Source organism: Grus americana, chromosome 5 (assembly GCF_028858705.1).
Source record: "Grus americana isolate bGruAme1 chromosome 5, bGruAme1.mat, whole genome shotgun sequence".
Taxonomy (NCBI): domain Eukaryota; kingdom Metazoa; phylum Chordata; class Aves; order Gruiformes; family Gruidae; genus Grus; species Grus americana.
The window spans coordinates 18,570,911-18,593,675 of NC_072856.1; the positions used below are offsets into that span (position 1 = coordinate 18,570,911).

Genomic DNA, 22,765 nt, shown 5'->3' on the forward strand with positions numbered 1-22,765 from the left:
CATTCTTACCAGAGCTGCATCAAAGAGAAGATGGGGGATGCTGAGCAGAAGAGAAGGAGCAGCAGTAGTACCTGGACACCAGCAACTACCTGGGAGTTTCAGCACTGTACTTTGAAAGGCAGTTAATATACAGCTGATACACCTCTATGGGCAAACCTTGAACTAGCACTGGGATGTGACATGGAAGGGAAGAGAGAAGGAGGGAGAGAAGTAGAATCATAGAATAATTTAGGTTGGAAAAAACCTTTAAGCTCGAGTCCAACTGTAAGCCTAGCACTGCCAAGTCCACCACTAAACCATGTCCCTAAGCACCACATCTACACAGCTTTTAAATACCTCCAAGGATAGTGACTCAACCACTTCCCTGGGCAGCCTGTTCCCATGCTTGACAACTCTTTTTGTGAAGAAATTTTTCCTAATATCCAATCTAAATCTCCCCTGGCACAACCTGAGGCGATTTCCTCTTGTCTTATCACTTGTTACCTGGGAAAAGAGCCTGACACCCACCTTGCTACAACCTCTTTTCTCTAGGCTAAACAATCCCAATTCTCTCAGCCACTCCTCATAAGACTTGTTCTCAAGACCCTTCACCAGTAGGTGGGTGGGGAGTCCTACAAAAGGGAACAGAAAGGCCTGATGTACCAGAGACATACTATGTGCAGGTGCCCTGCGTTCTCCTTGCTTTGCCAGCAGCACCAGCTGGAACTCAGTTTGGCCCTACATAATGTTTTGGGCTTTCTGTTGAGAAGCAACATTACGAAATAATGTTACGGCACTTGTCATCCTTAACATGCCTGCCATGCCTTGGCACCGACCGTTTACAGCAGAGCATCCGGAGGCCAAGCAAAGATTCCCTTTTAAGGCAAAGAGCCACTATGAGAATCCAGAAGAAAAAGTTTCCCTGGCATGTAGGGTACATTCTTCTTTCCTCCTCCTCTTAAATAAACTATTAGTAACTTTTAAAAACCAAACAAAAATGAAGAAGCAGGGCCAGAAATGCTGCCAAAGACATTTTATTCTGCGCAGCCCCCTTAGACCTGCGCAGCAGCTGAGCCCTGGAGCTAACCCAGGGCAGGAGAGGGGAATAATGAAACTGAGGTCAGAGCGGTCTGTCAGAGACCTGGGGTGAGAGGAAATCGGAATGAAGACTGTCTTAAAAAGCTTAGTCTCCTTCCCTAGTCTGACCGCAGCAATCTGTGAACAATTGTATTGTGTGCTGCACTGGGATTTGGGCTTGCTTTCCAATACCTTACAGAGCTTCCCTTCCCATGCTGATGGTCTTTTCTTCTCTTTCCTAATCCTGAACATGTACACGTATGTCCAGGATTTGTGTTCTGGGTGTGCTGTCAGACAGCGTATTCAGCTGAAGACTTAGCAGTGTTTTGGGTTAAAACAGGACATGGGATTGCAGAAATATCTCCTTATCTTCTACGGTTTTAAAGAGAGAGAGACATGCAAATATTGTCCCTTGCTTTTCCTCAAAGGAAGGGCAACTCTACTGATGTTCAGTGAAACTTGTTATTCTCCTTTTCTTGCCTGCTATACAAATAAAGACGCTGAATTACCAAGAAGTGATTTTTAAGCTGACTAGCACCTCTAACCTTCCAGTTGTTTTACTTAACTGAGGAGAAAAGACTGTGGGCTGCTGGGGTGGGAAATCGGACAGCCTTCAAGAGTTTGTTCCTGTCCTGTAAAAACTGGAGTAACCTGCTTCTTCACTGTTCTTGGTGGGAGTTTGTCACTGGGACTCATAAATTCTAGCTCATAAAACTGTTTCCTTCCTGCTGTGAATGCGTTCAGGATTCCTATGCTTACACAGAACACTTCTTACTAGAAATTAACTGGTAACTTCTTTCCAGTAAAGTGCCACAGAAAAACCAGAAAGGTAACAAGTACATCTGTGAGCAGCTAACCTGTTTTTCCTTACAAAGCTGTAGCCTTCTGTGGATGGCTGAAATCTTTGGGTTTTTTCCCCTCTGCAGAGGGACTACATTAGACAGAGAGAGCTTGCATATTAAAATTTTTTACTTTAATTTGTTTTATTCCGTCTTCTGTTCCACCCACTTCCCATTTGACTCTTCACCCAAAGAAGGGAAGAGGAGAGAAGCTAAAATGAAAATGATCAGTACACTTTTATTTTGAATTATAAACCCTTTTTCACTGGAAAATATAAAAACATGAAAGTGTTCATAAAGATTGGCCTAAAAGACACTGTTAAAATGTTGGCTTACTGCTTCTCTAATTCTGTGTTGGCTTATGTTTTAAGAAGCTAACCCCCATCCTCAGATTACCAAGAAAGTAGGTTTTGGCAGGAGTACTTTACTCTGTAATACTTAATCAGTGGAGGATATTTTAAAACATGGCACTTGAAAGGAAAACGTTACAGGATGAAACTCAAAGGCCAAGATAGTTTGATATATCTGGTAGTTCAGTAGTGTAGAGGTACACTTGGGTGAGGTGGGATATGGTGTTGCTGTTGGAGATTGTAAGTTTTCCACATAAATGTCTTAGTTGGGAATGCACCATTTCAACCCCCAAATTTTCCAGATTGTGAACTATACAAATTATAAAGTGCAAATTAGATTACTTGAAAGTAACCCTCAAAATGAAAGTGACTGTCCTGGTTCTGGCTAGGATAGAGTTAAATTTCACAAGGAGCCAGGACAGGTGAGCCAAGCCGCCAGGGGCTATTCCATACCATGTGACATCATGCTGACATCATGCTCACCATAAAAGGGGGCTAGTCGGGGATGGGTTGAGCTTCCAGTCCAAGGTCCGCTCGGTCTGGTCGTTGCATCAGTAAATTGTGTTCTGTTATCACCCATTGTTAATATCTGTTATCAGTACTGTTGTTGATTGTTTCCCTCTCCCTTGCTGTCCCAGTGAACTGCCCTTATCCCAGCCCTCGAGGCTTTGCTGTTGTTTTTCTGTTCTCCTCCCCATCCCGCCAGGGGAGGGGTGAGTGAGCGGCACGTGGTGCTCAGCTGCTGGCTGGGGCTGAACCACGTCGGTGACTTTTAAAATACCATTTCATAACGTTTCTGTGGGCATCTTTTTGATCTTCCTTAAAATAGATTTTTCTTTTTGTGCCACCTTTGCATGCATTGCTTTTACTCTCCTCTCACCAGCACTGACTGAACGCTGGATTGTCACAGCCAAGACATGCTCTCTTCTTAATTTGCTGGGGATTGCTGGGATTATACCAGTTAACTGCGGGTAAGAAATAGGGTCAGTTACTAAAAAAAATAAGTATTATTAATCACAAAATAAGCATCTTAGTCCTGTAAGGTTCATAATTCATGCTGTTTTTCATCCCCACAGATTTGAGATTGCTTGTGAGTTTTAATGTTTGCAAACAGGGAGACAAATTGGCCGTTTAAGGCCTGTTAGACCTGTTCTGTCAATTTTCAAATGGAAATCAGTGTGTTTGAGACTTGGTTAGAACCTGAAACTGGTGTGTGATCTAGAGGGCACAAAGTGATGGAGTTTTGCCTGCAGCTCTGCTTCTCACCACTATAGGGTTGTTTTTTTTAATAAACTTTTTAACTTTCTGAAGTTACTCATATTTGGTACTAGAACCACTTTAATATGCCACATTAAAAAGAGAAAAGCCACTGATTACTTGTATTTAAAACAGAAAAAATAAGCAGCCACTCCCCCCAAGGGTAGTTGGTTGGTTGTGAAGGGTAGGAGATGGTGATTGAAGCATCATCATTTGTCCTTGAAGAGGTTTCTGTTTCAGATGCAGTGTGAAAAAACTACACAGCTTGCTGGAGACAGCAAGAAATTATTATAGCTGTGCTGGTTCCCTCTGGAAAAAAGGAATCTTGAATTGGTAGAGATAATCTTAAATTGCATGATCAGTTTAGGGAAGTTTGATGTTTAATAAATCGCTAGTATTCCCTCTGTGTGATCAACGTTGTAATAAATCAGACTCTCATGACCAAAACCATGGATACCTGGTACAATTCCAAAGTGATGGGAACTACATCAGGTTATGAAGCATGTCCACATACTTCATACTTCTTCAGCTAAATGAGATTGCTTCACATGTGCTTCTTTCCAAACAAACCGTATCAGTCTTAACTGAAGCACATCTTTAGTATCTGTACCATGAATAAACTTTGAACTTTACAGCCAGTTTCTGCTATGAAATGTGAATAATACTTTCCTTGTATGGTTTTAAAACTAAATTAATACCTGGATGGTGCTTTGAAGATGCTCCAAAGTGTGGGTTTTTGTAAACCGAGAAACTACTGGGCATCTGATCAAGAAGGAAATGAGAGAGAGAGAGATTAGAGGAGTATCTTTATTAACTGAGATGGGATAAGAAAACAAGCTGGGAAATTGGCAGTTTTACTCGATCTTAACAAAGCAGTTCGACCAGCGAAAAAAATCATCACAGCCCAGTGGGCCCGTCACTTGGTAGAGTGTCTTATACATCTCTTTCTCCAGTGAAATCCAGGCAAACTTCCAGCTGCTGTGTTTTCTCAGCTGAACACAAGGCTGAGTATGGAAGCCCTGCTAGAAACATCAGTGAACATACTGTCTCTCGCTGGAGCCAGTTTGCTAAAGCTTCTTCTACGACTTTAGATGAGCAACCTCTCTTCTGCCATCTCCCATCACTTCTCCCTCTCTGAAGCTTACTCGTGGGTGTGACTTGGCCTGTGGCATCATATTCAATTGAGTGCCTAAAACCAAACACACACAAACCTATCCTGGGAGTTATCTAAAGAATTAGTTTGTACTCTGGTTTGCCTGTCAATAAAAGCTGCTGAGTGCTGTCTCCTTGGATTCCCTAAAGATGTTTCCTTCCTTAATTAGTAGTTAAGCATTGATAGACAGGTTTTGGTCTAACCTCTTCACAGACCTTCACCAAACTGCTATGTAACAGCTATTCCTCCAGCTGCTTTGGAGATAGAGTTGATCTGACATGGATGTGTTAAGGCTCGTTTAGCAGAATTCTCTTCTATTTTAAGAAAGACACAGGTAAACATGAATCAGGACTTTGGTTTGCTTTAGGGTGCCTATAGCAGTGTTTTGAAAGTTTTCCAGTAAATAATCATCTACAGGTGATGGATTTTGGTGTCTCCTGAATAGAACAGTAAAACGCTACTGTTCTTGTCACTTTTCCTTTCATTGAAAGCAGGCTGAATGAGCTGTTGCTGAATGTGCTGCTTTATGCTCACTGCTATAGTCTTCACTTATAAGGGTGTTCTGGGACATCTCAAAAATGGCTACACACAATTTTTCATGTTTGTGTACTTTAAACATAAAATGACAAATTGAGGAAGGCATCTTGAACGTGAACAGCTCACAACAAAGGAATTAACAGATGCTTTGCTTTGCATATTTGGAGTTGGTTCCAGGTAGATGCTGTTTTCTTACAAAGTCTTTGAAACAACAGTCAGCTTGGAGGTAGGGGACAGAGGAGAGCAGAAGGAAGCAAGCTAACTTCTAAACTTTACACTATTTGATGCTTCTGATAATTGTGAATGTGTGAGCTTTGGTTTATCTAGTATTTATCTAGAACTATCATTTGTTGATTCTTAATCGTTTGCAATCATGTTTCTAAATCTGTTTTCTCCGTACTGCTCTGTGTTCCAGCTTTGTAAGTCTGTAAAGAAAATGCCTTAGTATTGACAGTTTCCAAACTAAACCCACAGTTTTACAGCCTGGACTGAGCATGACGCAATTAATACGAGTAAGTCTTGACTTCGTAACCTAAGTTAGGGAAGATGTGTGGTCCTGTTCAAAACTTGACATTTTTAAGACTGGAATTTTTTTTTTAGTTTGTACTTAGAACTTTTGGGCCATGTAGTATCCCAGCTGCACTGCATGCAGGTTTCAGTGCTGTGAATAAACTCTTTGATATCAGTGATTATGAGCATTTTGCAGGTTCAGTGATGATACCCATGAGTCAGGTTCTTTTTTAAACTGAGCCAAAGCAATATATTTAATGTTGATTTTTTGTTTCTTGAGATGGGGAGAAGTTGCTGAAGTGAGAATGAGGTACACACTATACATTTCTATTCGCTGGAAGGCTTGCCTCAGCCTCGTATGTCTGGCTTCCTTCTGTGGTTTACCTCCACAGCCTGGCTCTGTGACAGACTGTCTTTGACCTCTTCGTCTTTCTCTCCCCTCCGCCTCCTCCTCTCAGAAGACTGCTCTTAGCTGACGTGGCACAGCCCTAACATGGGGCCCTTGGTTTAAATATCCTGAAGTAAAGCAAAGACACAAACTCTGTTCTGTCCAAACTTTCTCACTGATAACTTTTCTCCCCAAGTGTGGTTAATGTGGTTTGTCGAACCAGTCTCTGAAGTTGAAGTTATTTTCTGTATGATTGTTACTGGAACGATAATTTTCTTTAAAAAAATGAACTTAACCTTGAATGCCTGAATCCTGCCCCTGGCCCCACTCCCCCCCCCGCCCAAACCCACTAAACCCAACCAGCTGAAAAAACCTCTAAAGAGTACCTTCTGAATAGACCTTAATATCATCTGTCAGAGGCCCAGCAGGTATGAAGGCACTGTATGGAGCATGCCAGGCCTGGTTTCGGCATTGTAGGAGTAAGGTAGCCTGTGCTGGGAATTAAGCAAGTCAGTGGCCTGGAGTATTTTTAACTAGCTCAGGGCCAAGTGCATAGTTTCAACTGGATTTATGCATTGACTGTCAGGGTAAGGTCGTTTCAAGTCTTAACATGGTATTCCTGCAAAAGGAAGAGGTCAAACATGTTGCTTCATCTGCTATAAAGTCAGATTACATACTATCAAATGAGACTGTTGTTTTATGCCATTACATTTTCCTTGAATATAATCTCAAGTTCTGTGAAAATCTGAAGTCTCAGGCTCAAGCACAAACTAAGTATATCCTTCATAGCTTATTTAAATCCCTTTAAGGCCCTCCTGCAGTTCTTGCTTTCATGGACTTTTCTTTCTTATCTGTAGCTTATTTTTACATAGTGAAGTTCAAACGAGATCTAGCAAATGTAAGGGTTTGAAGAAGTTAGCTGATAACCAGAAGCTGTTGGTCTAACTGTGCAACCCTTCTGTATTCAGCCTTGTGCTGAGGAACATCTGACTTCACATGTCCTAAAACATCCCTTTGTGGAGCAGCTATGAGAATTAGTCCAGGTTACTTCCTTAAATAAACATAAGGGACAAATCTTGCAGGCTTCATTTGAATTGGAATGCACTGCTGTGGAAAAAGGAGATGGCAGGGAATGTGCAAGAGTAGCTATGTGCTAAATTCATCTTCACGTATACTGGCTTTAGTTTATTCTCATACTGTATTTGTATTCTTTAAAAAGACATTCTATCTCCCAGGTGTCCTCTCTCTAACCACAAAATCCACCTTTCTCATTAACATATGGAAATAAAGCGTGACCATCTTTATTGGTAGGGAAAACTACCAGAAACCTCACAGAGAGCTTTCTGCACATCTGTGGTTTGTAAATATATTGTGAGGATGTAAGTGTGTATTGTGCTGCTGTCACTAAGTTTTCCTTGATTTTTCCTTGATGGTGTCTGTCCTAAAGTCTTAAAGTCGCTCTAGTCTTAATGTACTGGTTAGAGAGAAATACAACAAGACTCAGTGCAAGTTCAAGACAGTAAGCAGTGGCAATGCTGGTGACCAAGTTGTAGTAAGTTATGGCATTCCTTTCTTGTGACAGGAGAGTCTTGGTCTCTCCCTACTGCAGTGCTGACGATGTGGACGATGATTCATTCTGAAAATGCGTTTAATGAACAGATCAGTAAAGAGCCCATAAAGAGAGAAAACTGAATATTCATACTTTCTTTGGGAAAAGCACTGATATTTCAGACACCATTCCAGGAAAGCTGTGCATCCCATCCTCACAGCAAAAATCAAACCTTGCAGGTATCTCAGACAGGGGCACAGCTGGAAGTTTGCTTAAAGTGTGTCAAGAGTCAGAACACAAGCTCAATTTCCTTTGGATGGGATCTAGATGAGATTCAACAGCAAACTTAATGCAATCACCTGCAAAGGTGGGCTTATCTTGGTTTTTTAGATCCTAAAAAAAACCTCTTTAATGAAGAAAACCTGACGTTAAAGAATCCTGGCACCTCCTCCTTGTATTCACGTGATAGTGCACAGCAAGTATTGCCTTACTGCACTTGTCCCTCACCATTTAACAGATCTGTCTCTGGTTAGGTGGATTTTTTAACTCTAGAAACACATGGATATGCAGCTGTTTGACCTCATAGCCTAAAAGACCAAAGTGTTGACCCACCGTTCTTCCTCAGAAGTCCTTACTGAACCCCCGGCCCAGGAATACGGGTTGGGTTGAGAGTCTAGTTTGAGGATGTTAAAAGCAGAGTGGGAGAGAAACTCTAGTGATTGTAACAAACACTTTAGAAATGAGAGATGAAAAGTCATATGCCATGGAGATAAATACATTTTATGGAATGTGGTTTGTCTGCTTTTATAAATCCAAATGGAAGGTTATTTCATAATACATTGGATTTTAAAGGATTTTCAGAAAAAAAATGAACTCTGATCTTTCTGGCTCAAGTATCCCGTGAGTTGAGAAAGCAGGTGTTCTTGTAGTTACCAGTGCTTCTAGCTGGAGTCACAGATGCTCGCTTCCAGAGGGCTTCTGGTATCTTGAGGTATGTAGGGCTGGAGTAGCGAGGAATGCTGTAGCTCTGAATGAGCAGTGCTGGCACACTGTGTGGAAAGAGCTTTTTTCCAATGGAGAGCTATCTTCTTGTAGCAGTCTGCTTTTACTGTCCCTCAAATGCCCATTTTGCATGATACAGCAGATTGTTAGTGTACTTGCATTAGCGTAGCTCCTTCGGGCACAGTGCCATCCTGCTGTCATGACTGTTCATAGGCATAGAGAGAGACTGTCGCTCTCCCAATCGTTTGCAATCTAAACTGACAAAAGGGCAATGGAGATGGAGCAGCTAACCCTCGAGTTTCTTAATGCCATTCAAAACTTCCAATGTTACTTGAAAACAAGTACTGAGTGCAAATACACTTTTTAAGAAACTCTCTTTTGCTTTAATTAAAAAAAAATAAGGTAAGGGGAGGGAAGGCAGGAGGAGCAGTGTAAACACAAATACAGGAGTTTGGATAAACCAGCTTTCAGGTTTTTGTAGCTGTTCATCAACAGTAAAGGTAACCTTTCTTCTCGCTTTTTAATCTCTTGCAGGAAGTCCAAGGGAAAGCCAAATGGTAAAAAGCCAGCACCAGAAGAGAAGAAACTGTACCTAGAGCCAGAATATACAAAATCCAGAATTACTGACTTCGAATTTAAGGAGCTAGTGATGTTACCACGAGAAATAGACCTCAACGAGTGGCTAGCCAGCAACAGTGAGTCTTGTGATCGTACAGCTCTGAGCTTGCTGTCCACACCCAAGAATTCACTCACTCATTCATGCACTCAGAGTGCATTCATTCACTCTGTTTCTTTTTACTGTTTTCAGTGCTTAGAAAAACACTCAATGACTATTTATGCTTACTGCATACTGCATGTCATTATACCTTGAATAGTAATTAAACTGTACTAGTTTTCATGCTGGTTTTTTTTAAAAGGAGATATGTCATGTGAACTAGTAACACTGATTTCTTGCCACTGTACATTTTAAGTCTTCAAGAGAACTTCTTTAAGACTTCAAAAGAACATAGCAAATTGTTTGCCTTCAGCTTGTAGTAGAGTATTCTACTGTAAAGGTGAGGCTGATGACAGAGATACTTTCCAGTCTTGCTGCTTAGTGAGTAATAAGAGTTGATGCATCATGGTGCTTTCATCTTAAAACAAGAGCTTTCATTCTGTGTACCTCTTTGTTTTGCATTTCATCATTAGACTCATTTAGCTAAATCATGTTTAAATTTGTATGCAAGCTTAAGATTCTGAGGTCACTTCACTTGCCCTATTTAAATAATTGTCAGGAGGATAACCAGTGTTCGAAAGTACTTTACATCTGAATTTCTTTCCTTTGTGTTTATTTTTCAGCAACAACTTTCTTTCATCACATCAACTTACAGTATAGTACAATCTCAGAATTCTGTACAGGAGAGTCATGTCAGACCATGGCAGTGTGCAATACGTAAGTCGATATTTACAATTACAGGGTTTCCATGAAGTCTTCAGAGCTGCTTGGGGGATGAAATTGGTATTAGATGGCTACAGGCAAGTGTTTTACAGCAGATCTCTACTTGGTGAGAATGTGCAGCTGTACGTCCTCTTCTCTCCCCTCAGCAGTGAAGGGTGGTGCAAATCTGTTTTTGTGGAGGACTAGAAGGACAAGAATGTTTGACTGTTCTGAGCTGGTTTTATAAGGTCAGATCAGAGAGGCAAATTACCGTGTATGCAGCTTGGGGGGAGAGGAGAAGAGCAGCGAGACAAAACTGTCCTTACTGGTAACAGTGCTGGGATTCCACAGAAGGCCGGGGAGGATAAACGAATTGCGAAAACCTCAGAGGGTGCTTTTGACAGCTGGAATGCTGACAGAGCACCAGGCTGTTGATGGATAACCTCTAGCCTGACGTGAGCCACTGGCTCTCTGCCCGAGCCCCTGGGCACAGAGGACACAAGTGGCAGCTTTGCAAAGAGTAAGGAAAACGTTTTGGTTTGGCACTTTCCCCCTGCAGGACTTAGTAGACTTTTTTAACATTGACTAGCTGTCACTTATGAAAGAAAGCTTTGTAGTTTTACTGTACATGGTGAATATAAGAAAAAGTTACCATAAACTCCTGCTCTTGATTAGCACAGTCCAACATGATGGAATATGAGATCCAGTTGAGTATGAATAAGCCTGTTGTGTTGTGGGGTTTTTTTTCCAGCACATGTGTTGATAGTCCTTTTCTTTCCTCGTCTTGCATTTCCTGGGGTTAATTTAGTTGAGATGGCTTTTAAAACAGAAGACTGAGCAGTTAATGTTATAGTACATCAAACAAACATCCCAGGGAATGTATGGAACAGAACCAGAGTAATGTATTGTATATCTGACAATAATTATGTAGTGCTTAGAAAGGAATCCTTGCTTAATGCACTGGGCTATCTTGTACACTTGAAATTAATATCAGGGGCTTTCTTTGAGAGCACTCTGAAGAATGCAAAGTGTATGGAGGATATTCTTGCATGTAGAAGTTGTAAAGATAACCATCAGTAGAGAATTAAAGGCCATGCTAGGGACTTTGAGAATAGGCTGGAACACAAAGTAATAAATCTCTGCTGGACCCAGATTTTATCAAAAGGAGACAGCATGTCTCTATATGAGAAATGGTGATCAGTAAGATGAGTGTTTTGTTAACTTTTGCTCCCAAGGTTTCTCGTGTTTTAATTCCTGATGTAGCACTGGCTGTCCAAAGGACTGAGCTTAACAGTTTATCCACTTGGCTGATGGGAAATAGTGACTAAAAGGAGGTGGTGGTAGGGAACCTATGTAAGTGTTGCTTCATTCCACTCTAGTGAGTCTTAAACAAGAGTTCTCTGTAAGCAGTTTATGCTGCAGAATAAAGAAAGGAAGTGCCTGTAGGCAGCTCCAGCTGCAGTCTATATTTTTAGTGGCGAGGACCAATAGCAGAATGTTCCTAGCCTTTGTTTTGGAAAACTGAAAAATTGCGCTATTTGGGAATAACAGGAAGCATGTCTACACTTGGGTGAAGCACTTGAAACGGTTTGTGTTTAGCTAAATCATAACAACTTAAGTATCTTCCTGTACTTGGGGGCAGATGACTGATTCATGTTTGCAAACTGTAGGTTGCATATTTCATTCTTCTATCAAGTGTGCAGGTCTATGAAAAAAACACAGAGGTGAGATCACCTAGTTTCACACCTCAATACAGTTCAGCTTTGAAGGCCCTGTTCATAATTGCATTCTGCAAATACCTCCAGTGACAATTTTCAATAATCCTTATGTTCTGCCTTTCCTTGCTCTTCCCTATTGGAAGAGATATGCCTAAATGGAACATGGACAACTGCCTCAATGATTCTCATTTGTTCATATCCAATTATGACTATGACAAAACCGTATGTTGCTTCCCTGAACTCCTTTTTTTTTTAAAAAAAAAAAAAATCTTACCTTAACAAAGTAAGGTAAAGGACACGCTTATCGTGTTGGAGAAATACCAGTTGATATGATTTATTTTGCCTCTGACCTGTCTCCAGTATTTAAAGAGTGTCACCTAAACGTTAGAGTTGGTTGCTGATTAACCTGACAGACACTCCAGATTTCACCTTCTGTGGCTGTGATCTGTTTGTTCAGGTACTTTGGAATAAAATAGCATCTACCTCTCTCAGATTGCCACAGAATCACAGTACCTTGGAATAAGGGTGCAGTTTGCCATTTTTTTCAGTGCTGATTTCTTAAGTAGTTCAGTACGAAGGTCTGTATTCTGTTCCTCTTTTATGCTTTCCCTGTCCAGTTCTCTAAGGTGTGTTTTGGATCACACCATTATGGTCATACCTAAGGAAGGCTTTTTGTATTTATGGTTGAGGTGTTGAAGCAACTACTGAGAACAGGTTGCTTGTCAAGTTACTTTGCATTCAAATGTACTGCAAATACTCAATCCTAAGTTTAGATGATTTCCTGGCAAAATAAACACCAGTTGCAGTGAAATGTTTGAGGTAAGGTTTTAACATCTCAGAGAAGCTCCAACCAAGTGACAAACTGCAGACAGATGCAGCTTTCAGGCCTGTCAGATACATGAGATAGCACAGCCATCTGTGCACAATGAGGAAGAGAATTTCTGCTAAGGTTCACTAAGAGACATCTGACCAAAACTTAGTCTCCTTGTAGAACAGATGGAAGCATTTGCTGGCAAGGTGGGATAATGCAGAGAGAAATACCAGAAAGGCCAGTTATCCTAAAAATTTAATGAGGGTGGCATGAATATAACTTTGGGAATTACTTAATTTTGCTCATTAATATGTTTATCGCTTTCTGTAAAGCTGTTACTATACTTTTAACACAGTGTTTACTATTTAGATTTAGTATGCTTTATAGCTTATTACTACACAAACTAGCTTTAAAGCACCATGAGCTGTATACTGTTTCTCTAGCTGACATTTGGGCAAAACTTCTCAAAAGTGCTGAAGTGAGTGGAGTAACTAAGAGCTTATGTCAGTGCTGTTCATGAGGCTGAGATTACAAAACTCCTGAGGCAGAAATCAAGGATGAATGCAAACTTCTAGGCAGCCCACAGATAAGAGTGAAAGGTCTCATTTCAGTCCGGTGAAATCCCTTGATTGATAATTCCTTATCACTCATTTTTTATAATCTTACAATCTCCTTTCTCATGTCTACCTTGCCTTTAGTATCTCTGCATATGGAGGGTTATTTCCTTCTAGAAATCTTAACTCAAACTTGCACGTTTTGCATTTTCTTATATTTTAAGTTCCTTGAGCTGTATGCTTCTTCATGGTGGCTCCTTTCTCTTTTTTTTCCCCCATCTAGCATTGCTTTGCCCCTACCAAACCATCAAAGCTATTCCAAGTTGCTGACAAGTGCTATGTTACTGCCCTTGCATTTGATACAATTTGCTATCCTGCTTTCTTCATAACCTGTCTTTTGGTATTTCTAGCAGGACTGTCTCTCCTTCCTTTCCAGACCATGTAATCTCCACAGCATTTGCATTTCCCTCCTTCCAGCAGCTTTTCTTATATATTGATGTAACTTCTGTTCTGCCTTGGCTTCTATGTCATCAACACAAACCCAGAATGTTTTAGAGGAAAAGGGATAAAATATGAGCATATATTAAGATGCAGCACTGTGACTTCATATGTGTTATACTTTATTATTTGCATCATAGGCTTTTCTCTGTTAAACTCGTAGTCATTTCTCCCTGGGATTTAGAATGGAGCTGTAAATTCCTCCTGCTCTCCATACTGGGGAAGTTTAAATCTGCCAGAATTTTACATGGGAAATAATCAAAATCTATATCATGTGAGCACTTTTTTGAAAAGTGCCTTTAAGTGTCATCTTCTTGCCCTTTCTGCTTCCCATCCATTGCCTAATACAGGACTGTACTGTCACAATGCCAGTGGTGGAATGCAGTCAGGCTTCTGTGCCCAGCCGAGCCCTTCGATGGCCCCAACCTGCTGCCTATCTTGTTAACTGAGATAACTCCAGCATGGGTGGGAGCTGGGTGCCAGGTGCGAGACGCTCATGGCATGGGAGCGGCTCCTCTCTTCCTCCAAGACCTATGACGACTGTGTTCACAGCACTTGGATCATGAGTAAGACACATGATTCTAATCAACAGGACAATCCTTGTCGTTATCCTCTTAATGATTCTTCTTTTAAATTCATATTTTGCATAATCAGCCTAATTTTCAAGGAAATGCAAAAAGAGAATGCAGCAGGATGTTACAGCAGATTTATCCACTTATATTTTCATGTAAGTGAACTTGTACAGTTGCCAAACTGTTACTTTTAAGTAAAATCCAATTATTCAGATTCATTTTTGTGCCTAAAGGCAACTCTAAATTAAGCTTTCTATCTTGCAGTTGAGGATTTCTGCAGCATGAGAAAACTGCTGAGGTACAGCCAGCCCAGTCTGCTTCTGCTCTTGGCAACAAGCATTGTCTTAAGACTCAAAATAAGTCCAAGTTGCCTAGAACTGTCTTGCTGCTCCTTGCTGCAGGACTAGACAAATGAGGTGGCTTGTGTTTGTGCACTACATTGTATAATTCCTTATATGTGTATTGTATAAAGGAAATAAGCAGTGATGAAGAACACAGTCTATGCCTAAGGGCCCAAATGCTAGTTTTGATGCCTGACACAGCTCTATGAAGGGCTTTTAATTCCTGCTGGTTTCATCCACTTGCTCACCTTTTTATGCCCTTTTGCAGTCAAGCCTGCTCTCTCTACTAAACAACCGTGACCAAGCACCACATGCTGAAAATGAGCTGAAAGAAAAATTCTAAACCTTAAGTGTCTGCAGAACTAGTTTCCAGTTGCCTTTCTTCCTTCTTAACGTTTGAACTGCTCTACTTATTTCTGCAGCTTCCTCTTGGTTTCGTATGGCTTCGGGCACGAACAGTGTCGTTAGTGTCTTCGCCTCACCGCCCTTAGGTTTCTGAAGAATCTTTTAGGGCAATGAAAACACAATGTAAATTAAAAATTTTCATTTGCTACTTAACATTTTTCTTTAGTTGCTTCAGACTGTTCTGCTGGTCATTATACATAAAACTTCACTTCCCAAGTGGTATGTATAGATCCTTCCAGTTCAATGCAGTCTAGTCCTGTTAGGCACAGAAAAAACATTTACTCTTTAATCTTTATCTTCCATGCCCAAAAAAAAAACCCAGGTGTCCAAAGGTGGCTAAACGTCACACTGAAGTGATATTTTTGTCTAGGGTTACAATGAGGCTTATTTAGTGATTTGCGTGAGGAATGTCAGATAACAGATCATTACCCAATAGCAGCAGAGTTGGAGGCTAAACAGGCACAAAAAATGGTACCTTGGCTTTGTGGGCTCATGTTGGGTGAGGTGTCTTTCTGGCCAAGTTCTGATGCTGAAACTGCTTCCAACATTGGCTCCAAAGGCAGACTGTAAACTCATCTGTGTTCTGGGGAGACCAATACAATGGATTTATTATGAGTCCCGTAAAGATATAGGACTGCGGCTGGAGCTTCAACTGGTTGAAAGAAGAGTTCAGGAACTGGAACCCAAGACACCTCTAATGTGACAGGAGAAAAATAATAAAGAAAATTTTAAGTGTTTTGCCAAATTCCTTATCTGTAAACCATTTCTCACTGTGTGTGCCTAATGTGATGGATAGCTGCTTCTGGTAACAGAAGTGTTTTAATTAACCATAACTTAAAAAAAATAAAATAATGGAACAAACCCTCAGTGCTTTGGTAGCCTTCAGATTCCTCGGTCAGGTGAGGGATGGCTGCAGTTAATCAGGATGATTACAGCAAACTGATTGAATTATGGTTGCTTTTTGAAGAGCCAGGCAATATGCTAATGTCTCCTGTTCCTTAATATACAACAGGATTATTCACCAATGACGAGAGTTAAATGTAAATTCAGATGTTTTGGGGGGGGTCTTTAACCAAAGAAGCAGAGTTCTAAGGCACACTGGTAGTGATGTGGTGCAGAAGGGTCCTGAAAACTTTCTCTTGACTGGATTTTGGAACCGGATTTGTAGCACTTAAAAATGCTGCCAGTACTGTAGAGCACCAGCTTGAAAAAGCCAGTGTTTTGGAGCCACCTTCTGTCTGTTTGATAATATTACAGCATAGACTACTTCATGTTTTGTGATGTTAAGCATCAGAAGATCACTGATTTATCACTGTACTTACCACTGCCTCAGTAGAGCTCCTCTCCCTGAAGATTTGTCAGCAGGCTTTCTGTGCTTGGTACTACTACTAAATTGATAGGGAGAAACAAAATTGGCTAACAGAAATTCAAGGTTTTTGATGTAGAAAGATACCCTGAAGTGAATCTCTTCTGTAGCAGCTATGATATAGTTTGGTAATGTTGCAGCTGTTGTTTTATGTTATTATTTAGACACTAACCTCTTATGTGAGTTGAGCTGAGGAGCCAAGGTATAATGTGGTGACACTGTCAATTCTGTCTACAGACAGTACTACTGGTATGATGAGCGGGGAAAGAAGATCAAGTGCACTGCTCCTCAGTATGTTGACTTCGTCATGAGTTCGGTGCAGAAGCTAGTGACAGATGAGGACGTCTTTCCAACAAAATACGGTATGTCTGCTTGTGGACAGGTGTTTCCTGTGGTTCTTTGTAGATGCCATAACTAAGGTAAACGTTGGCATTCAGCATATGTATTAACACCAGACAGCTTTCTCACTTGTTTGTTTGATGTTTAGTTTTGGTTTGTTTTTTTTTTAAAGGGAGATTTTAAGTTTGGTTCATTCTTGCAGTAAGAAAGACTTGCACTGTTGGCATATGAACTGGGGTGAAAGGCTCACACTCCTGCCCCCTTGCCTTATATTTCATCATGGGGGTACATCTTTTTCTTCAAGGATTTTTGAGATCTTCTAGCCCGTATTCGGAGAGCATAAATATTTGAAAACTGTCAGCATGTATGTGTTCAATACAACCTGCTGCTAGTAAAATTTAACCTTGTTGTTTTACTATTTCCTCTAGAGTCCTGATGCATTAAGGTGGAAATAAATTGGATTGGCAGGAATGTGGCTTGTCTTTCTTGCCCAGCCAGGCCTTGCCTCACAGATTGTTTGCAGTCTCCCTTCCCTTCCACATTAAATAATAATGTGATTTTTAAGAATTGAAAAGCAATAGGAAAGTAACTCAAATTTGTATCCTAAAAAGATTGCTACATGCAATGCCTTTGGTAAAGAGGAAGAAAAGAGATCTGAAGTTACGGTGGGTGGTCTTAATCACAACTAAAAGCAGTTGGGGTCTTGAGCCCCTTCAACAGGTAACTGGGGAACTAGGACATTACAATATAGCAAACATTAAGCTAGTAGCCTTTGCTTACAACAAGCATCTTGATCTGGAAAGAGGCAGTGATGTGTAAGCCAGCTGCAGTTGAGGGGTTTTTTTTTAATATGCTTGTTCAAGGGCAAGGAGGGCCTTTCATGCCTGTTTCATGCACATGGATTTGTCAGTGTGGCCAAGGTGCACTTTAGACCAGTAATACCCTTTGTATTGTACATCACACACAGGATGGCACGTGTTGCTTTTTTGCTTGCCTCAGTTTCATTTTCAGTTTTACCAAAGGAGTTATCCAATAATTGTCTTTTACTATGCAGGCACAGTATTGCTCCAGCAAGCACAATTTCAGCTGCACCTGATAGAAGGCACCCAATATTTCCTTCCATTTCTTTTCCCATTTGATAGAGTTTCAACAATGAAATGAGGGAAGTCGTTATTACAGTTAGTCAAACTGCTGCACACTACCAAGGCCTGTGTACCTTAGCTTCCATTTCAGGATCTGTGAATTGGTCTCCCAAGCACTATGTACTTCCAGGGGAAAAATCTGCTACTCCTGGAAAAACTAGATAAGGACCCAGAAGAACCTCTCATCATTTTTACAGCCACTAACAAAAAATATTGTGGATTTAAAGAACGATTACACCTGATTTTTGAACTCTTACAGTTTACAACTTCAAATGAAAATGCTTAAACCCTCCTTAGATTCTTCCCCTGAATTCCTGTAAAAAGAACAAGATGAGAGGATGATACAGGGCCCATAAGTTGTCTGCTGTATAAGTTGGGCTAGCTGCTCTTACCCACAGCTCAGCCCAAACAAATGCTGCTGTGGGGCTGAAGGTGAGCAGCTGGAGCTATCATGGTGTTTCTCTGTCTTCCTTTCAGGCAAGGAATTCCCAAACTCATTTGAGTCCCTAGTGAAGAAGATCTGCAAGTACCTGTTCCACGTGCTGGCCCATATCTACTCCTCACACTTTAAGGAGACTTTGGCACTGGAGCTGCACGGACATTTAAACACACTCTACACACACTTTATCCTATTCATCAGGGAGTTCAACCTCGTGGACCCTAAAGAGACCACCATCATGGACGACCTCACAGAGGTCCTCTGCAGCAGCAGTGGGAGCAGCAGTAACGGGAGCGGCAATGGGAGCAGCAACAGTGCAGGGGCACAGAACCATGTGAAAGAGAGATGAGCCATCCTACTGCATCAAAACTAACATTAAAAACAATATTATATATTCTGTATGTATGTGTATGTATACATTCAGATATACATACAGACATATACAGCAATGAAAGCTGAAAGAAATCACGCTGCCACCACAGGACGCGTAGTCGTATGGGACTGTATGGAGCTTTGGTTTAATGCGCCACCTGGCGAGAAGTTGCACCAATTTTATTTTATTTTCTGTCCACTCCTCCTTTTACCTATCAGATGGATGATGAGTGCTGTTTTTAGAGAAGAGCCAAGCTTGAGAGTGGGGCCGCTCTTGGTTTTTTTGGTTGGGTTTGTTTTTGTTTGGTTGGCTGGTTTTTTGTTTTTCTTTCTTTGGTCTTGAGTGCAAGCCCTTTGTCTTTCTAGGATGGTGGTCCTGCCATTTAAAAAATATCTATTATATTATAAGAAGTGACTTTTACTTTGAAGCGGCTTAAAATACAGGTTTGTTTGGGTTTGGTTTTTTTGGGGGGGGTTTGGGGTGGTTTTTTGGTTTGGTTTTACATAGACTGCCCCTTACCCTGCCCAAAACTCCCCAGTTGAGTGCATCTTGCCCTTTGTTAGCTTGGAATGGGAAGAAACTCTGGGCTTGACTAGAGTAGCAACCGGGGGCTTGCTATGTGCTGAAAGTGGTCATGATTCTCCAGTTGTCCCATCTACCTGGTCACAATACATCAACATGCAAGAAGATCCACAAGCCTTTCTGCTTATTGCTCCTACAACTTATATACTCTTTTCTCTGCTCCCCTGCCCCCTCTTTTCCCAGGCACACCTCTACAAATAAAAAGAAAAACATCACTGGAGTCCAAAACCCATGTGCAAGAGCCACCACCATTTGCTTCCCATTGAACAGAGGCCCGGGGAGGGGGGAGAAGGGTACATTGAGTCAATCACCGCCTGTGCTAGAAAGATGGCTGTTGGCATAAAATTATATTGTTGGCTTATTTTAGTTCATCTGTTCTATAATAATAAAAACAAATCTATCAGCCATAAGCTTTTTTTTTGTGTTTGCAGCGTCAAAAGTCAGTGGAATCCACCCATATAGCTTCCCTTGGACCACTGAATGCTGTTGGCCTTGCTGTCAACCAGCTTTATAAATAATTGTTTGTCTTCCACCCTGTAATCTTGCATTTGTAATCAATTCCTTGCTCTTTCTGGCAGTGCTAAGAACCTCCTCCCCAGGTAATCTGAAGACAAGCACTCCGAAGATAAGCAACACTTGGAAAGGAGCAAGTTTCCTGTTTGTACAGACTTAAATCCTGCAAATGCAGTGGGCTCCTGGGTATTTTGCAGCAAATATTGTATCACAGTGTCTGTGGGTTCAGTATTGTATCAGTATTGTATCTGGACAGCAATATTACTCTTTCCTTCACATTTCCACTGAATTCTTGCAGTCAGCCTTCCAGTTGGGAAAATGCCAAATTTTGCTTGCAATTGTGCTTCTATCAAATCTGTGGCAGCCTCTGAGAATTGTTTGTTACTGATTTTGGTCATTAGCCTGAGGTATATACACCATTAATAACTAACTACGAAGATTTTCCTGAATGAGGTCTGTAACTGTAGTAACAGTCAGTAGAGAGGAGGAGAGCAAGTGCAAAGAAAAAACAGAAGGAAAAGCACAAGCAAGTGGGGAAAAAAGAAGCATGAGCTAGAAAGGAGGAAAAGAGAGAAACAGTACAGGCATGAAAAAAGCTTTTGAAGTGTACAAGAGCAAGAACAGATGAAGAAAAATGTGCAAGTGAAAAAAAGAGCAAGAAGGCATGAGCACAGGAGAAGGGAAATGGAGGAGCAAGCGAAGGAAAATGACCTCAAACTTTGTAAGCCCATACTTGTCCTGTGTTGGTACCTTGAGGACCTGCAGGCAACTGTGGTGGTGTCTCGCTGACCTGCTCATCTGGGTGCTGTTAACACAGGCTGTTCAAGAGCACTCCGTCCCCACTACGGCCTTCATATCCAGATGACTAATCCCCAATCAGTCTCCAGTCATGCTGATGCAAGCCTTCCTATTACAGTTCCCTATGCTCACATCTGAAGGGAAAGCCAGAGGTCAGCAGAAGCTATCATAGCAGTGCCATTTGTAAGGCCCCTGTGCTACTTGCAATGAGAGCATACACTAGAGTTCAAGGTAAGAAAATAACAGCAAGGACAACACCCCAAACCCAAGTATTTCTAGGAATTTATTATCTACTTGTAAAATGCATTTGCAGTCTTAATTCTAAAAGACCGTTTAGAAGTGATACACATTTGGGAAAGGTTTGACTTGTACAAGAGGCAGCTCAACTCTCTATGAAAAGACCGACTTAGCTACTACTCTTAAGTTTCAGATCACAACACAGTCATACCTACATCAAATGCAAGGGTGACTATACCTTAGCTTCCTACGAGGTTCTGTCAGTTCTCCTATGGGAAGTCTGGGAAACCATGCGTTGATGCAAAGCAGCATACCATTAATTCAGCTACCAGGAGAACATGGAAGTACCACATTACCTCTAGAAGAGCCTGCTGTTGTTCATGGCAGCTGTCCCAAGTTTACTCTGCAGACATTTGATATTCCTGAAGGCACAGATGCTTCATCTAGCAGGGTAATCTTTTTATATTTTACAAGCAGTTAACAAGAACACAAATAATGAATCCTATTTTAATGTAGCCTATCTTGTTGGGTTTAGCAGCGGGAATAAGGAAAACACTGAAATAGTGCCAACACTAATGTTCTTCTTGTCAGGAGTAAATGTTACTGTAAAGCTCAGCCTCAAGGCATCCAAGCATGTTTCTGAGGTTACTGAATTATGCTGTAGTAACATTAGATACAGAAGTGCCACTAAGTCTTCAAACTCTGCTCGGTTGATGCCACTGAAGCCTGTCAGTGACCTTCCATACCTGCAGCATGTCACTGACTACCCACACTGTTAAGCACAGAGCCTGAATCTCCCTGTATCTAAAAGACAGGCTTAGGTCTTCTAACACTGTGGAAATTGTCATATTGCTGTTTTAAATGGTTTTTTTGTAAATTGTCAGAACAACAGAGGCACTTGATTATGCAACTTTCAACACGCCCCTCATCCCCACCCCGCTTGCCCTAAAGATCATGAGGTACCATACCATTGTTTAAGGGTTGCTAAATAAATAAAGCAAAATCCACAAAACACCCCAGAAAAATAACCAAACACTGCTAGAAGACACCTTTTGACCTATCTACACATACACACACACGCACACACCCCCCCCCCCCACCCCCCCCGGCATACATGCTGCCTTTTGCAGACCTTGCCTTGTCAAACTCTCAACTTTACATCTGCTATTGCAAAATCACGAAGCAACCTTCAGGCCTAAACCCATGGCAATGAGCACAAGCTGTCACAGGGCTAAAGTCTTTCCCTTACAACCAACAAAAAAAAAAAATCATAGGTATGTTTTGTAGGATTGTGTTCCTGACGTTTGGTAATCTGGACACGAGTGATGTGCTGAGGAGCTGAGGCTGCATAAATTTAGAGTAATGGGGTGAAATGTTACAGCAAGCTGAAACTGCCCCCCCCCCCCATTTTGTCATTATCAGTAAGACTTTGAGGTTACAGTGTCCTGAAGAAATCCAAGCATAAGCACATTTAAATAAAAACAGGAGAAAAAAATATTTTCTTCCTAGATGCTGTCTGGAATAAATACTAGCAGCAGGTAAGCAGGGTCAGCAGCTTGTGCCCGTTACATGGGCTACCTCTGGCCATTCACAGGAATGGAACACAGGAACGGGACACAGGAACTGTGCCACCAAGTCTTTTGCACAGAGAAACAACTGCCTTTAGCTTTGACCTCAAGGCAGTGAAGTCCTGTAGACTTCAGAGGACCAGCTTCACCCCAAGATGGTCCTAAGAAAGGTCCTGAAGTGGCAAGCTGTAAATTGAATCAGGCATCTTCTACTTCAGCCCAGCAAAATCAGAGCTATGCCCTTCTTTCTTGCCTGAGAACTGCAGAAAGTTATCAAGTGTGAGATCCCATAGAGGACACTCTTTTTATATATGAATAACAACCTTTTAACCAAGAATTTTAAGAAAATCAACCTTGCTTCTTATGGAACACTCTTCTGACAAGATCTGAGGAGGGAGAAAGATGTGTTCTGGCTCTGAGGTACCACCAGTTCTGGCCAAACTCTGCATAC

At 41.3% G+C, this 22,765-nt stretch overlaps 1 protein-coding gene across 7 annotated transcripts in view; it reads left to right on the forward strand.

The window, feature by feature from the left end:
- MOB2 (MOB kinase activator 2) overlaps nt 1-19,603 on the forward strand; it is a 115,660-nt gene extending 96,057 nt beyond the window's left edge. For 6 of the 7 annotated variants that reach the window (XM_054827094.1, XM_054827093.1, XM_054827092.1 and 3 more), the window contains exons 2-5: nt 9,176-9,336; nt 9,980-10,073; nt 16,561-16,685; nt 18,282-19,603. In XM_054827094.1, coding sequence (XP_054683069.1) covers nt 9,176-9,336; nt 9,980-10,073; nt 16,561-16,685; nt 18,282-18,592 — 691 coding nt within the window. In that variant the 3' untranslated portion in view covers nt 18,593-19,603. The remainder of the gene's footprint in view (nt 1-9,175; nt 9,337-9,979; nt 10,074-16,560; nt 16,686-18,281) is intronic. The other variant, XR_008577320.1, reaches the window with a different exon arrangement.
- The last annotated feature ends 3,162 nt before the right edge of the window (nt 19,604-22,765 follow it).